Genomic DNA, 18,103 nt, shown 5'->3' on the forward strand with positions numbered 1-18,103 from the left:
ATATTTTTGATATTTATTTTATATATTTAAATGCCACTTAACAAAGAAAAATCAGCCAAAAAAATGAGTTCGCATGTCACCTCTGACACGCCTGTCATAGGTTCGCCATCACTGCCATAGGGGGTGTGCAAAAGGCAGCCGATCAATGATTCTCTCTCATCATTGATGTCTCTCTCTTACTCTCCCTCTCCCTTCCTCCCTTCCTCTCTGAAATCAATATATATATATTTAAAATTGGTGTTATATTTGGCAGTAAGGATGATAATTTTGCCCAAGTGATATGAATATTCAACTTGAGATCAGATCTAGGTTTACATCTCTGCTCTACTTCTTCCCAGCTCAGTTTCTTAACTTAGAAAATGAGGACACCCACCTCTCCCATTACTCTTTTCCCAGTCAAAGGAAAGGCTTATGTGAGATCATATGAATTTGAATGTGACAGACACTGAGGAAGGTACTGGAAAACTGAGGAAGGGTGACTTAGATGTTTGTTTTCAAGCAATTAACAATCTAAGAGACTGACTTGTAAATAATGTAAGTACATGGCCATACCAGAGTGAGTTAAATGTCAAAAATCATGTACACACACACACACACACACACACACACACGTCATACATGCACATTTTTGGAGCCAGTTCAACTAACTGTGCTTAGGAGAGGAAGAGTGATAGTATATGTGTAGTGGAAGGTTGGAGACAGGTTAGTTACAAAGGTTACTGGAAAGAGTTAATATTTTATTAGTTTTAAAGGCTGAATATACTGTCATTACTTTGCCCTCATTTTTAGCAATATTTGGATCTTATTTCTGGACATAGTCAAAAGAATTTGGAGACATGTCTGGTGAAATTGTATCAATAATTTGAACAATGCAAATTTTGGACAAAAGGTATGGACAGGGAGAGATACTAAATAGTAAAGAGATTGACTTGGAAGATAATTTCATAGGGTATGTTGATCAATGACAGTCTCAGGAGAAAAAATACTTTCATCATCCACAGAATCTCTTTCAAATCCAATATGCTTATCATTGCACATGGCAGAACACATTTACTTATGAATTATCTTTCAGTTGTGTCAATACTATCCAGTCAAACTACGTTCTCAGTTGTTTCATATTTAAAGCTAGAGGCCCAATGCACGAAATTCATGCAAGAGTAGGCCTTCCTTCCCCCAGCTGCCGGCACCTGGCTTTCCTCCAGCACCCGGGACCCGGGCTTCTCTCACAGAGGGAGGCAGGGCCCCCGACCAATCTCATCGCACCTGCCTTGGCTGGTCTGGCACTAGTGGGTGTCATAACGTGGTCCTGGATGGTCATCTCGATGGTCGATGGTCGTTCTGCTGTTCGGCCGTTCGGTCAATTTGTATTTTATGCTTTTATTATATAGGATATGGGACTTAGCCTAGAATGATTTCTAAAGTCCTTGCCAGACTCTATGATTTGTTGATTCTGTACAACAACCGATATTTTCAAGCACTAAATGGGGCACCTTACACCCTAGACTGCTCTCACAGGTGGTAAATTACACAGATCTGCTTGGTAAGGTAAGAAATGCTGACTGAACCTACAGGTGAAACAACATGAAATAAACCTGCTGAAAAAAATTTTTCTCTATTTACTTTGCAAGTTAGTCCTTTTAGGTACTATTATTTCTGTCTATCTGATGTTCATTGCCGTGTGTGTGTGTCCCTTGAAGAACCACCCTGTAAGTTAATGTGTGGAAATTCCAGTCACTTCAGTGAGGTTTGCTTACAACTTTCCGCCTCAAGGCTGTTTTGCATTATTTTTGGATTCTGTTCATTTTTGGAAGCATTGTCCATTAGCTTACTTATGCTAGCCCACACCGGATTCCAGCGGTAGGTTATGCCAGTTCTCTTTTTTGTTCTGCAGTATTTCCTTTGTCCATGCCAGGAATTCAGTTTGGATGGCCCTTTCACATAACTTGCCTGGGGTGGGGGGGGGGGGCTAATTAATAGCCCTTTGCCTCAATTCCCCTTGCATTGTCTATTTTGAAATATGGTCCTATTTGGACAATTGCTACCTTTGAATATTTGTGTTTTTAGGCCGATGACACTTTCCGTATTTATTGATCTCCGCCAGGTTGTGGTTTTTTTGCTTACTTTCAGCATGTCACTTACAACCTAAATGAGAGATTTAGAGCCCACGAGTTACAGATGTGCTTTTGCTCCACTACCATCTGTTTTCCTGTCAGAAATTCCTAGGCGAGGGTTTATGGGGCTGGCTCTAGCTTTTTATTATTTAATGAACTCTCATCCTACCTGAAAAAGACTGCCTAATATGTCTAGATTTACCTCATTTTAATCTGTTAAATCTTAGAAATGGGTTTTTTTAAAAATATTGTATATTATCCAAATCCTACATTTCTAATTTTTATAAGTTTTGGAAGTAGCTTGAAAAACATGTTCTCCATTTCAATTCTCCAATGACAAATGAAAAACAGTCATCTCTAAACACTAGAGTTCTTTTTTTAAGCAAAAAAATTGTATTTTTGCTTTGAGAGCCTCCACAGAGCTAATTGCTTTGAAAACCACTGCATTGAATACCTGCCATACAAGTCTTTTGCGTGCTTTTTCTTCTCTCCTTTGTCTGCGATGTCTCAGTTTGTATAGTTGTGTGTGTTTTTTTCTATTAAGGTATTTCAAGGTTATTAGAAGATGAAGTAGAATACTTTTATATATGTTTTTATTTTTGCTTTTGTATTTTAGTATTTTAGTATTTTTGTATTTTAGTGGGAGGTACTTATTTTGGCATCTCAAATGAAACAGTGACATTATAGCGTATTGCAAAGAAAACTCATAGGCTGAAAAGGAAAATGCAACATTTTCGACTGTGATTTTATTCAGTGGGTGTAATTCACTATCTTTCATTAGTTCAATAAACATATTAAAATATCCTCATTTAAGTTTTTCCTCTCAGTATAACCATCTATTTTAGTATAGTATATGGACTGCCCTTCTAACGAGGCTCTTGAGATTTCATTCCAGGTTTTACTTATTATTTCTCTCACACATGATCATAATTTCAAGCTCCTAAATAGTCCATCCTGTGTTTAGATTATTATTATTACTATTATTTACTTACATACACCATAGAGTAGACCATCCATATTAAGTTTACAAAGATTATAAAATATATCCCTAGAAAAAACTCAATGAAGATTGAGGCAGCACAGAGAAGAGTAAATTGGACAATTGCTCTGACATGTCAGTCGCTTGATCATATCTCCAATATTTCCTGGTGCAACTGGGTCTTTAGGCAATTTGAAGGCATATGTCAACACAAGACTATTTAAGACCAGCCAGGTACAGCTGTTATTATAAGTGGCATATCAGATAAGCATATGAATGATGTAGTGAAATAATAATATTGAAAACACAAGAGTATTAAATCGCCCTAATCTTATTTGTTGAATTTTAAAAAGGATCAACTGTGTGTTTGCCTCAGTGTGACTGTTTCAGTTATGAAAACAAACACTATTTTATTGATTTAGATTACTCTAGTATTTAGGTCACACTTCAAAAGAAGGTGGGCAGAGTTAGTTCAAGTTAAAATCTCTGAGATTAAATGTTATTGATGTGTTATACTCTGAGATTAAATGTTATTGATGAGTTATACTCTGAGATTAAATGTTATTGATGGGTTATACTGGGGAGAAGGTGCACAAAAGATGCTTAGAGCACAGTTTTCAAAGTGTTTCAGGATATTCCTGCACAAAGATGCAGAAGAGCAGCATTAGGCAAAAGAACTAAACTTTAAGCAAAGGAGAATTTATAACCTCTGACTCTAGCATCAAACCATTTTTTAAAAGTGCTTACTGTATGTCATTCTCCAGTGTTTATTGATAAGAAAAGCCTGGTATCCTTCAACTTAAACTCATCAGTATGGTTACAAATTTCTGAATACACATCTATATTCTAATAGAATACATGTTCACAAATATCTTGGAGATTTCACTGATTTATCAGGATTTAATTCATCAGGATTTAAGAGCATTGGAGCTGATAGTCCATCATTACATTTCCACAAGCTTCTGTTTCCCAATATGCTGGTGAAAATGACAATATTTATAAAGTGCTGAGAGATCCTCAAAGAGGATGGGGCACGTAGACAAAATCGTGTTTAACAGATGAACCCAGCATAGTGACCCTAAGGTCAAAAGACACACTCAATAAGAGTTCATGTGTGACAGCTTGTAGCTACTCTACATGGCTAGGTAAGATTTATAGGGACGTGCATTTGCTGGGACAGTGGAAGGAAAATGGAATCACTAGTAACCTGCCTCATGACTACTCAAACCCTTTAACAGTTACTGTGATTACAAGATCATAGTATTTCATAACATGGCAGCCATCACCCAAATGACTCAGAAATACTATATTTTACAGTTGCTAAAAGATTGTAGATTGTGATTTGTTTCATTTTAATTTTTTCTTATCTTTTATATTAATATAAAATTAAATTAAATTCTGATATTGCAAGCATATCAGAAGCTATAGGGAATAAGAAAACAAGGACCTTCTGCACTCACCACCCAGACTGAACCCATGTGGTCGGGCTTGTTTACACTTAATTTCTTTGTTACTTTCATCTGCATCTTTGTGTAGAGGATGTCAAGGCTTTGGCAATCAGACCACAAAGAAGCTGTGATAAATAGAGTGGAGACGTGTAGGAGTGAAGGGTGACTAAAAGCTGCTGATTCTGACATCTCAATAATAAATCTATTGTGTTAGTGAGAGGTTGTGTTCTTTAGAACTTCACACAAATAAGCAAGGAGGTGACACTTTAATACAAAAGTGGTTGCCTCCCTTTCAGCCCTCTTGTGGGCTTAAAGTTCTCAAGGAGGATTGTGTGGATTTGCAAACAAATCCAGGGACTGAGAGCTGGTCAACAAAGTCAGCCACTGACACTTTCCTGCAGGAGAAATACAACTCCTTGTGAATTGAACTTTGCCATCCAGGTCAGGCTTCTGGATGTCTGTAAGAATTACTATCCAGTCATTAAATGCTTATAATCCATTGCTGAGAGCTATTATCCCAGCAACTATACTTGTTTCCTTGCTGACAGCAGGTGGCTTTCATCTTTGACCTGGATTTTTTAAAATCCTTTTATTCCTGAGGGGCCAGGGAATGCGGCTTGATGGGTAGGGCAAGGATATTTGAAGATTCTTTTGTTTAAAGGATTGCAATTTCCATTTGTCAGGTTAAAAACTATGCAAGTATGGTATAAATTCCTTTTCTGTCCAACAAATTTGGAGCTAGTAGAATAGTTAGAATTTTTTCACGCTCTGTCTTAAATATGGATGATAATTGCAGTTAGAAAGAGGGGCAGTATTTGAAAATGGACCTTTATTGTCATTTTTATCGAATAAAATGGCCTTCATTGTCACTTTTATCTAATAAAAGGAAGAATGTGACTGCTCCTTTTTATGATTAAGTAGTGACGTGTACACCTTTTAAAGGAATGTCCTCAAACAAATATTCAAGCTATCTATTAATTTAGCAAAATAATTTGAGCAACCACTCTGTGCTGTGGTAAAGCAGTAAGCCAGACATAGTTCCTGGAATTATATTTGTGATAGTTATATATTTCTTTATATATAAATTGAATCAACACTATTTTTGGTACACATTGCTGACTCTCTCAAAATATACAATTAGGCAATTAAAATTTAATAAATATCTAAGTATGTAAGAAGAATACATTAAAATAGAAAGGTTTTAACTAGAGCTCTGCTTAGTATACCTAGGGCTCTGCTGAAAAAAAATTCCATAAAGGCTTGGTGTGTGAATATAACATGTTATAAATCAAGGGTCATGTGAAAGATGAGGAGATAACTTACCTTGTATTTTTAAAATCATTTAAAAATACATTTCTTTTTGAATAATTCCAGATAATATATTTTCTTACTGGAATACTGCTATACATTGACACACGATTCGTTATTACATTAGGTTAGGAGGAAGCATCAATATTTCCTCATTTATGTTAACATCTGGATTTATATTTATTAAATGTCCTGAGGATATTAGCATTAACAATAACAATTATATGTAGATAAATCTGCCTTCACATCTGCAGACATATGACATCATCCAATAGCTAGCTGATACACAGATTATTTTTATTATTGAGCAATGATAATTAATAGAAACACCTTATACAAAATATAATTTTAAGAGCAATTATACACATTTTGAGAAAGTTATTATATACAATATATTTTGTATTTATTTTCTTAAAAGAAAACTCTTATTTTACTTCTTTGTTAATACCAAATCTTTTAGTAATTCTTCATTGTATATTAGATAACATATGGATGCTTTGCCTGGTATGAAGGCCTTCCTTGATCTTACCCTGACTTACTTTTATAACATGTCCTCCACTATTTCAAAGTATCCCATTCGTCATCTAAACCAAACTTGTCCTGGTTCTCCATGTATGTTATGAATCACCCCACCTATTGTCCTTTCCCCCTAGTTTCCAGCACTTAGACTATTGCCTGAACTGATCTCTGCATGTCTGAACCTACCTATCATTTTAAAGACGGTATTACATCTAATTCTTCAATGAAACCTGTCCTCAATTTCCCACTAAAAATAAGATTCAAAGGAGATTCAAATTCTTTGGCATTTATCTATAGTTTTCTCTATACTTTCCTAAAGACTTTCATCAATTTTATCTTGTATTTTTAGTCACTAATTATTAAGCATATTTATTAAACACCTGGCAAGCAGGGTGTTAGTGACACATCTGGAGTAGATGTTGGGTAAAAGGAATAAGAAAGTACATTTTCTGGTGAGAATTAAAAATTATTAGAAAACCAACTAGATGTTATTTTTCTTCTTGTTATCACCATGTGTCAGCCATTCTAAACAGTAGCGGGGTCAAAATACAACTGCCATAAAAGGCTTTTGTTTGTCCAAGATCTAAATAACTGCTGTGCTTACCATCGTGTTTCTATTATGTATATGTACACATACCTATATAGTTAGCCTCCAACACACATAAACTCAGCTGCACACATGTTCTAAAAGCAAGTTCCTAATGACTTGGAATCATTCAAATTTTAAAACAGTGAGACATAGAACAGTCTGTGAGGTGCGGTATCTTGTTTGTTAAGCGCGAATTTTAGTTCATGAATGAAATATTTTATTTCACTTGGTCATCTTTAAATTTCAAAATTATTATTTTTTAAATTATTTGTTATAACCCTAAAGGACGATTCAATAAAATGTAATTGTTAAGTAATAATTATACAGAGCTATTGCTTTAAATGATTCTGTTGTTCAGAGGGATGTAAAATGTGATTAACTCTGGGTGTCATGGTGTTAGGTGCTAAAGCTATAAAGATAACTAGGGTCTCCAGTCCTCTCGGTCTTAATTGCCTTCTTAGATTTTCCCCAAACCGAAGAGGTTTCTGAGATTTGCTTTGATACTGTCATTATATCATCTTAAAAATCGCATGTTCGTATTACCCATGTTAACACTGAAAGGGATCTCTCCCTCCTCCTCCCATTTTCTTCAAGAATAGCAGCTATTTATATGAGTTTCAATTCCCCTGTTTGAAGTAGTCATTCAGATTCTTTTCTGTAATTTAATTTAACTTTCAAAGATGAAAGAAACATTGGGCAGGCAGCTCCTAAATGTACAGCCTAGAAATTTGACAGTGAAGTTTGTATTAACTTTACAGATCATAGATTACATGAAGGATAAACCTTTTTATAGAGTTTATATTTAAAAGTAAATACATCAATGGAAATAGTGGCCCCAAAAGTAACTTTTGGAGATGAAGATTCAGGGCTTAATATACTAGTATTTAAACTGTGAAACAGTCTCATTTTATTTATTATAAGCATAGCAGATCTAGTTGAGTCAAACCAAAAAATCATATTAATTTGGTGTTCATAAGGACATATTATATTAGGAATAGTAAGTATATCTTTTTATGGTGGATTACTCAATAGTTTAGTTGTATTTGGTTGGATGACAGAAGAAACACTAAAAATTATTAAAGTCAGACAAGAGTGACAAGTGACATAGGCAGTCTTAGAGTTCTGAACACAGTTTTTCAATAACTATCATGTAGAGATAAAGAAAACTATTACAGTAGTCAATGCAAGGAGATAGAAGACAACAACAAAAAAAATAAAATAAAAATAAGAGCTCTCTATCAGAAGATTCAAGAAATGAAAAATAAAATCAAACCTAAACTGGGAATGCTAAATGCCCACAAGAAAGTGCATTGCCAGAACAGGAGAAAATAAAGGGAAGGTGGAAGGTGTACTGAAAATCCATACAGAAGAGACAAAGGATGACGCATAACTGAAGATTTTTATGAGAAAGAACCTTTAATTCTAGAAAGAGAAGTGAAAACCGCCCTGAAAATATTGGCAAGAAGTAAATCATCAGGGTTAGATGGGATACCAATACAATGATTTCAAGCCACTTTGTCAAAATCGTAACAAGAAAATGTCCAGAAATGTGGAAAACAAAACAATGGCCTGGGAACTGGAAATATTCAAGACATATCCCCATTTTGAAGAAAAGAGATGCCGAGGAGTCTAGTAACTCTTAGGACCATTACTGTAATTTCCTGCACAAGTAAAGTGATCCTCAAGGTGATGCAACAAAAACTTCTACCTTATATGGAACAAGAAATGCCATCTGTGCAAGCTGGATTCAGAAAAGGAAGGGGTACTCTAATTGTAAGCATTTTTTTAGATATGAAATGCTGCAAAGAATTTCAGAAGAAGATTGGTCTATGCATTATAGACTACAGTAAAGCCTTTGACTGTGTGAATCATGAGAAACTATGGGATGTTCTAAAAGAAATGGGTGTGCCTCAGCATTTGATTATCCTGATGTGTAACCTGCATTGTGGACAGGACCAAATTCAGAGTGAAAACAGTTTTCTATAGGCAAAGGTTTCAGACAAGGGTCCATTTTAAAGCTAATAGGAAAAAAACACACCGAACTTTATTTGAAATATGGTGTTGGAGGAGAGCTCTACTGATAGCCTGAAATGCCAGAAAGAAACAAGTGGGTCCTACGGCATTGTCTTATGTTGGGCTCATCATGAGGAAGCAGAGTTCTTTAGTAAAGACAATAATACTGGGGGAAGTAGAAGGCAGCAGGAAAAGAGGAAGACCAAATGGGAGATGGATTAACTCTATAAAAGAAGCCATAGGCACGAGTCTACAGGAGCTGGACGGGGCTGCTAAGGACAGGACGTTGCAGACATCACTCACTCGTAGGGCCACCAGGAGTTGGAGCTGACTCATGGCATGTGACATACATACACTTGTTTATTCCATTTAATTGATTTAAATGCTTATATTTTACTAAATGTCTAAAAAGCATTTTAATGAAATAATCCAGAGTAAAATAAAATATGGAAAATCAAGATTGCTTTAATATGTATATGTTTATGTTGCCTTGGAGTTTAATTAGTAGGGCAGTAAATTTGGAGAAGATTTTTTTAATCTATACTGAAGCATATTTCTAAAGATGCAAATATTGACCTAAATCATATACATCATATACAAGTCGGTGCTAGCATTTATACAAATTTAATATACTTAAACACTTCACACATTTGTCATTTAGTCATCAAAATAACCCTATCTCAAAGCATTAATTAAATTTTATCTATGAGAAAACAGTTTTTAGTAGGTCATTGAGCAAGAATTGGCAGAGATGGGAGTCGATTCCAAGCCTGGCTTATTTACTTGTGCCTTCCATGCATCTACTCATTCAGTAGAGGTGTGCTGCTTACATTGAATTCATTTAGCCATGAGAAAAGCATTTAACGCTGGGGGACAAAACGGTCTTTTCTTTTTTCTTAGTTTTTATTTATTTATTTTAAATTTTTATTGTTGAAAGTATTACATATGTACCCTTCCCCCACCCCCATTGACCTCTTCTCTTTTCCCTCATTTGAAAGTTCAAAGACTGGAATATGTAGGCTCTCTGTCTTTATAAGCAATGACATTAATATAATAGACACTGCCTGTCATCGCCACCATTTTTAGTTGGTGATAGACTCATGATGGTAAATCTGTACCTTTATTTCCTTCTTTTTTTTTTGTTTTGTTAGAATGATGTAGGAGGACAACGCAGCCTGATAAACAAGTGGACAACTTTTCTTAAGGCCAGATTGATTTGCTCAATTCCTGGAAGTGATGGGGCAGATACTCATTTTGATGAGCTTCGTAAGTCACGTTTCATTTTTCTTAAAAAAAAAACAAAAACGGTCTTATTGCCTAATTAATTCAGCATTGCTTTTATTTTATCCCTAACTGCCCGATTATATAGCCCAGTACAACTTGAAGGAGTGGTTCTAACTAAATTTGCACATATAGAGAACACAGATGTGCTCTAGGTCTGTAATGAAAAATTCTTCCTCAAAGTTAAGAAGGAAACAAAACTACAAGAGACATTGTAGCCCTGGGACTACAATGCCCATGCGCTATCCATGTAGCCTTTCACTTTGGAAGGAGCCACTCTCTGTCTATAGATAGAAAGACCTTGGGTTCCTTATTCGGTGGATGCCCCCTGCTGGAGAGCATAGGAGATTTGGTGAACTCTGTCCCTCCAACTTGTTAATAAAAATAATAAAATTTTTTAAAAGGGGGGGAGGGGGAGGGGAACATCTGTAATACTTTCAACAATAAAGGTAAATTTTTTAAAAAATTAAATAATAATAATAATACTTAGAGAAGCATTGGACAGCTTCTTTCTTTCATTCTCCCTCTTTACTCCTCTCAACTTTTTCAGTTTCATATAAATTTAGTATTATGAGCTTTTATCTTCTTGAATTTGTCTTTGTTGGCAATATAAAAAAGGTTGTATCATTGATGATTTTGTCAGGATTGTATTTTATAGTGTTAAAGTATATATTCAGTATTCATGGATGATCTCTAATGTTGACTATAAGCATGCTCGCATCTTAAATAATCTTTTAAAATATTTTTTACACATGCTTTAGTATCAATGTTGCACAAGTAATTACACAAGCAATACCACACAATTAATTTGTGCAGCTATTTTCAGACATTTACCAAATAGGTAATTCAGTCACTAATAAGTTGACATAATTCAGGAGAACACTTTTTACAGTGGTGGATAAAAATAGCCTATGTTTTTAATTTCTATGTCAAATCACATACTTCTAATTGGAAATAGCGATGGAGATTATCAAGCAAGCCATTCCATTTATAGGTGATGGAAGTAACACCTAAGAGGTGAAATGTCTGATTCCATGTCACATAGCTAGTAAGAAAGCCAGTCTTTTACCCTTACTTTCTCGTGTAGTAATGTAATGACTTTCACTGTTACCTTCATTTTACATACTGTTTAGAGTTTCAGAAATGTTGTATTATTAAAAGCAAACATGTTAACTCAAAAACTAAAAATATAGTGAATCATTATTTTTTCCCACTAATAGAAGACATATACTTACTCCCCACAAGAGATGAAAGAAACCCTGTAGTATATGGAGTCTTTACCACAACCAGGTAAGTTAAGAAAATGCTTGTAATTCTTCTAGATAATTGTTATGTATAAGTAAGAAAATACAGTTATATGTTTTGTCCCTTTCGTGTGAAAAAATACACATTTTTTCCTTTTCCTTTTCAACCTCATGTTTCCTATAAATCTTTTAATGTCAATACATACAGTGTTTCTCTGTTCTTTTTACCCCAGTAGAGTGTCCTCTGTGTCATTTGTCACAGTTCATTTCAACAATCCCCTGTACATAGATAGTTCCATTGTTTCCAGTCCTTTGCTAGTATGCATAATGCCTCAGTGACTAAACTTGTGCATATGCCCATTCCTCTGTGAGCAGGTATATCTGTGAGCTAAATTCTCAGACTAAAATAACTTGGTGCAAAGACATATGCATATACTAATCATAATAAACATTTCAAGTTGTGTGACATAGAGGTAGTAATACTAAAGAACTACATGTCTCAGTTTTGTGGCTAAGCTCTAAACAGGAGATGGGGCACTCTTGACGTTTAAAATGTCATCACATGCTATCTTATATGCACCTCCTCATTACCCTAGGAAGATGGGAGTTTGGCTTCCATTATCACCATACCATCACTGCTCTACTAATATAGGCAAAGGAAGTTTGTGTACTTGCCATAAAAGAGGAGCCAATTAGTAGTAAAAATGGGACTAGAACTAAAGGTCATTTCCTAATTGTTATCCTGTATTATTTCCTTCTTTATGCATACTACTGTCTGGTACTTGTCATTGAATCTTGTGACTTCCTTAAAAGTTTCCCTTGCACCCATGAAGCTTTCTTAAAGAATATATGGACACTACTTTATTTTATTGAGTATTAATTGTATTTAATTCAGTAACTTACATTGGGCCATGTTCAAACTATACCATATATTACTGTTTACAGTATATTCTTTGAAATACTTTGCATTTTTTCCACAGCTCCACTATCAATCTTTTTCAATGTATATTGATATTATTATTGGAGAAATTGGCAGTATTGCTATGGGTATTAGAAAAATGGTCTTACTGCCTCCTTCTGATTAAATTATTAAGATATTTTGCAGGCAAATTATAATTTCATTTCTGTGGCATTATCCTCACTTACATATACATTATACCTTATGTATAAACTAAAATGTACTATTGGTTCAGAATATACCAGAAAACATACTTGTTGGTTCATTATAAGATAGAACATGTGAACATTTAAATGTAAGAATAAAGAAGATATCCTAAGAAGCTACTGTTTTCTGCTCCATTTTCCTGCTAATTTATGTCTGAACTACAAGGTGCAAGAAGAGCAAGTGCCTGTAGTTACTCAAGTTAAGTATCTCAGCCCTAGGCTCTTGGCATCTCTTCATTCACAGAACTGCCTTTGAAGTCGCTGTGTGTTCCACACACAAGGCATAGATATGTGCCAGGGTGGTGTAGCCCCAAGATAGTTCTCTTTCCCTCCTACCAAGGTCTGCCCACCCAGAGTTAAATAAATGCAAAGTTAAAAGGTAGCTCTTTGTTCTTGGTGCACTTTATTATCTTATTTTTAATGCCACCCTGAAGACTGTGGTCATATTGGGATGCATGTCACAGCCTTCGTCCAATGAGAAGATGTAATTAATCTGCAACAATAGCAATGGCATCAAGCATGATGCATCATCCCTTTAAAATATCATAGGCTAGTCACGTGATTTTTACGGGAACATCTCTCTTCTTAGCAGCTAGTTTTCTCCCAGATGCCTGTTTACTGTCAGCTCCCAATGTTTCCCATTAACGTCATTCCAAGAACATTAATGAGTGAGTTCTTCCTGCTCAGAGAATCCTTAGCTCATTTTTGTAGCACTGAGATGATATGTCTCTTCGATCATAAAGGGTGATCTTGTATTTTAGAACAGCAATCATTGAAAGTTTTAGACTCAGAGAAAATGTACTTTATTTTCCAGAAATAAATCAAAAACAGAACATCTGATGGCCGTGTTAACAGTTTTCATCATTAGTTGGCAAAACTGTGTCAAATTTCCATGGAGCTTTTCTGCCTCTTAATTACATGTGCTCCAACTCTGTGTAATTAAGTTTAATTTTAAGCATCAGATAAGATTCACATGTAAACTCAAATACAAGAAGGAGCAAAAAAGATTGTTTCAACATTTTTTAAAATTCTTTATTTTTTAAAGTATTACATATGAATCCTTTTTCCCCATTGACCTCTTCCCGCTTGTTCCTGCTCCTCCCACCCCCTCAGCACATGCCCTCACTCCCCCTACTCACTGTGTCCACCATGGAAAACAGTATGGAGTTTCCTCAAAAAATTAAAAATGGATCTCCCATTTGACCCAGTTTCAACATATTTAAATTAATTAAACATTAAATAGCCAGTATTTATGGTCATTCACTCAACTTAAGAAAACAGACACATCATTATAAACTACATGTCTAGATTATTCCTTTTTTTAAAAAAAAAAAGTAAATAATGCACCTTTTCATTTTAAATTCTTTAGAGGGCATTATGCTGAAATAACCTCAAATAAAATTTAAGAGCATGTGGATAGATATAATACTCTTTTCTACATATTTCTTTCTATCCTTCAGTTTTTCTAGGAAATTCTTATTTATGCATTGTTGGTTTAGATGTCACCTACTCCCTGAAAACTTACCAGACAGCCCAGTATTGGGTACCTATCTGTGTGCTGCTTAGATTACTGCAATTACCCATGATATGACTGTTAATACACTTTATTCAGGCCATAAACTCCTTGAGATCATACCTACATTTTGTCTGCAGCACCTCTCATATTTGTGCTCAATGAGTGTCCAATGAAGGAAACTGTGGATTGAATCATGTTGCTTTCTTCCAGCTCCATCTTCAAAGGCTCTGCTGTTTGTGTGTATAGCATGGCTGACATCAGAGCGGTTTTTAATGGCCCATATGCTCATAAGGAAAGCGCAGACCACCGCTGGGTGCAGTATGATGGAAGAATTCCTTATCCCCGACCTGGCACTGTATGTATTCAACTTAATAATGAAGTACCTTTCTTACGCCCATATTCTCTTTTTAAATATGTTGTAATAAACTACATCCTTCACCACAGCAATAAGTACTGTGGTTTTTTTTTTTAAATGTATTATTTATTTACGTGATGTTTTAACATTTCCATCCTTTACTGGAATTTAACATTTTTCTTCTGAGTAAGAATTTTGAGTAATATAGGAAACAATGGACTCTATCTTAAAGTGCAGACTATGCTGAGAATGTAGTACTTATATAGTACTTGCATAGTACTTACAGTACTTACATAGACTCAATGAGTCTGCAGAATCATCAAAATGATTTAGTATCTAGAATGACAAATATTCTAAATTAGTAGGAAATGCCAAATAAGTATTTATTCCCAAGCTAAAGCACTATATGTAACTAGAGTCCCCATTTAAACAACTACATCAATTAAAAATGTTCATTCAAATTATCTCCTTTTTTGTTATGCATTGATCTTTTTTTTTTTTTTAATGCCGCTCCCTGGAATAATATGCATAGGTTAGATAGGAAAGGGCCTAGAGAATCCTGGGTCCAAAATTCCATTCAAATACTATAAATTGTGTTTAATACATAGATGAAACAAGAAATGTGTTTTAGATTTTATGCATCTGTCTAAAAAACCATTGCAGTTTAAAATCAGTATATGCATTATAAATGGAAGGCTTCTGTTTTACTGTTGATGTGATTAAAACAGTTTGTTATTTAAATATTTAAGGATTGGTTATTGAACCAATATTATATTGTTCTAATTCAATATTATATTGAACTGATATAAATAAAAATGCCTTTTTTCCCCATTTAGGATTTAGTATAAATATTCCTACCAAGAGATCTAAAATCATCATCAAAATCTCTGAGAAAAATTGTTGACCTAACCTGTCTAATTCTACGGAATTTTTCTTTTTCATATGTTCATTCCTAAAGGGGAAACAGCTGGTAGCCAGGCTTTCTGAATTTTCTTTTCATCTTCCTGTTATGTAACCTAATTAAATCTGAGAAACACACTTTACAACCATGTCTATTTCCCCTTCATAATCCTTCAATATAAATATGTTGCAGGGATGTTTCTGGACTGATTATTAGGTAATCACAACTTTTGTAGAAACAACTTTTCTTTTGCAAATAATATTATTATTATATTCATGGTTTCCTTTATTTTCTTTGTATATCAAAGCTGTACTTGCTTGTTTTATTTTTATATGTAACAGTAACACAGGGCATTAGCACTCTTCTAAAGGTTTTACAAATCTTAATTTTCATAATGAGTCTATGAATAAGTGCTATTATCATTAATGCTAATTTACAGATGAGGAGTCTCAGACACAAACAGGTGCAGTGTCCTGCCAAGGTCACAAAGCTAGTGAGTGGTGCAGCTGAGTTGTAAACCCAGAGACTCAGGAGGCAGAGCCTGAGATCTTAGTCCTGTACTAAGATACTAGATGAGAAACTGTTGATGTTAAAATATATTTATTTTCCCTTTCCATGGAAGATCTTTTACTGAATAAACACACATTTAGGGTGTCCCAAAAAAATGTATATGCATACTTTGAATACTTATAAAGGCAGTGTTTATTAAGATGCATTCTATTTTCAAAATTGAGCTGTTGCCGAAACCGGTTTGGCTCAGTGGATGGAGCGTCGGACTGCGGACTGGGGGGTCCCGGGTTTGATTCCGGTCAAGGGTATGTGTCTGGGTTGCGGACACATCCCCAGTGGGGGATGTGCAGGAGGCAGCTGATCGGTGTTTCTCTCTCATCGATGTTTCTGGCTCTCTGTTTCTCTCCCTTCCTCTCTGTGGAAAATCAATGAAGTATATTTGAAAAAAAAAATTGAGCTGTTAAAATGTGTATACATTTTTGGGACACCCTGTATATATCCTCCTATATAATAAAAGGCTAATATGCAAATAGACCGAAAGGCTGAACAACCTGAACAACCAAACAACCGGTCACTATGATGTGCACTGGCCACCAGGGGGCGTGTACAGAACATGGCAGGCGTCAGCTGTGACAGGATGGTGGAGCAGGTGAGCAGGGGCACCAGACCAAGGCGGGGTGCCAGTTGCTGCCATCGGGGCGAGCCTCTGCTGGTTACTATAAATCCTTTGCTCCTGTGTGCCATGGTACTGCACGGTGCTCACACCTGCTGCCAGTGCCAGCCCCGCTTGCACCCGCTGCCAGTGCCTGGTGCCGGTCCTGATTGCTTGGTACCATCAGCAGGTGTAAGTGGCAGCTGCCGGCCCTGATCACCCCTGATGGCTTCTCCACCTCTCCCTGCTCCTGAGGGGCGATTGGGGCAGCAGCTGCCGCTCGGACCCGCTGATGGCACTGGGCCCCGCTCACACCTGCTGCTGGCACCGGCCCCAATCACTCCACACCTTCAGTGGGTGTGAGCGGGGCGGTGCCATCAGTGCGTGGGAGTGGCAGCAGGGGAGCAGGGCTGCTGGGAGACAGGGGACTGTGGGGACTGTGGCTGGAGGGGCCAGGCTGGGGCACGGAGGATGGGCTGAGACCCATCTCTGTGCCTACTGCAGCCTTGCGTCCCACAGTTCCTTTCAAGGTGCACAAATTTGTGCACTGGGCCCCTAGTAATATATAATGAATATGTTATATGTATTGGGGTGGGTAAGGAAGAGGATTAAAATTCAGAGAGCTCTGGCTAGGAAAGTTCTATCATATTAGTATTCTGGGGTTAAGTATCATAGACTATCACATTCTGTGCTATTTCTACCTGAGTTTGTTTTAAATAAAAGACTATGACCATTCAGGCCATTTGAAAAAGCATTTTTAATTATCTGGATGTTACAAGAAAAAGAATTTGAGACTGAAACAATTTACATTAATTACAGAAAATTTTTTGCATACCTATATACAGCAGTTGATTCTTTTGATATTAAGAAATTGAAATGACCATCCCAATGACATTAGGCTCTGGTTATAGTGTGGGCTGGAGTTGCTGCAGAGGTGGGTCATGGTCACCACTTCCCTGCTCCTGCCTGAAAGAGCGATGAATGCCGCAGGAGGCATAAAGACCCCTCACGTGCCATGTCACTCCCCTCCTCCGGACACAGCCACGTCCCTGAAATATGAATATGTGACCCCCACACACATAGTAAAACATACACATCAGTGAGGAGGGTTTTCATCGATGAGAAAAGAAGCACCACATGATGGGACACAAGTTGAAAACTCAAAACATAAACTGTTCTCACTGGATCATTTTTGCTTAAGTAAAACTATGAATCTTTTTATTTTCTACAAATCTCCAGGTCAAAAACTATAATTAAACATGATCCAGACACAGTGATAAGTACCTTTACAACAACATGATGTAGATATTTTATGGATAAGAAGAAGCTCACAGTCTCATAGTTTATGAAGCGATGAGACTGTGATTCAACTTAGATCTATGGAACTTCAGATCAAATGCTGTTATCTCCATGCCATTCCACCTTCAAAATGATAAAGGCAAACAACCAAACAAAACCGTGCACTGTTTCTCCAGGGAGAAATGGTCTGTTCTCTGCACAAATAATCATGACA

At 36.1% G+C, this 18,103-nt stretch overlaps 1 protein-coding gene across 1 annotated transcript in view; it reads left to right on the forward strand.

Annotated features, from left to right (window-relative positions):
* SEMA3D (sema domain, immunoglobulin domain (Ig), short basic domain, secreted, (semaphorin) 3D) overlaps nt 1–18,103 on the forward strand; it is a 145,174-nt gene that overhangs the window by 93,199 nt on the left and 33,872 nt on the right. The window contains exons 9-11 of the mRNA XM_014528194.1: nt 10,119–10,233; nt 11,469–11,538; nt 14,383–14,527. Of these exons, the coding sequence (XP_014383680.1) occupies nt 10,119–10,233; nt 11,469–11,538; nt 14,383–14,527 (330 nt within the window). The remainder of the gene's footprint in view (nt 1–10,118; nt 10,234–11,468; nt 11,539–14,382; nt 14,528–18,103) is intronic.

The sequence above is a fragment of the Myotis brandtii genome, unplaced genomic scaffold (genome assembly GCF_000412655.1).
Source record: "Myotis brandtii unplaced genomic scaffold, ASM41265v1 scaffold621, whole genome shotgun sequence".
In the NCBI taxonomy this organism is placed as follows: Eukaryota; Metazoa; Chordata; class Mammalia; order Chiroptera; family Vespertilionidae; genus Myotis; species Myotis brandtii.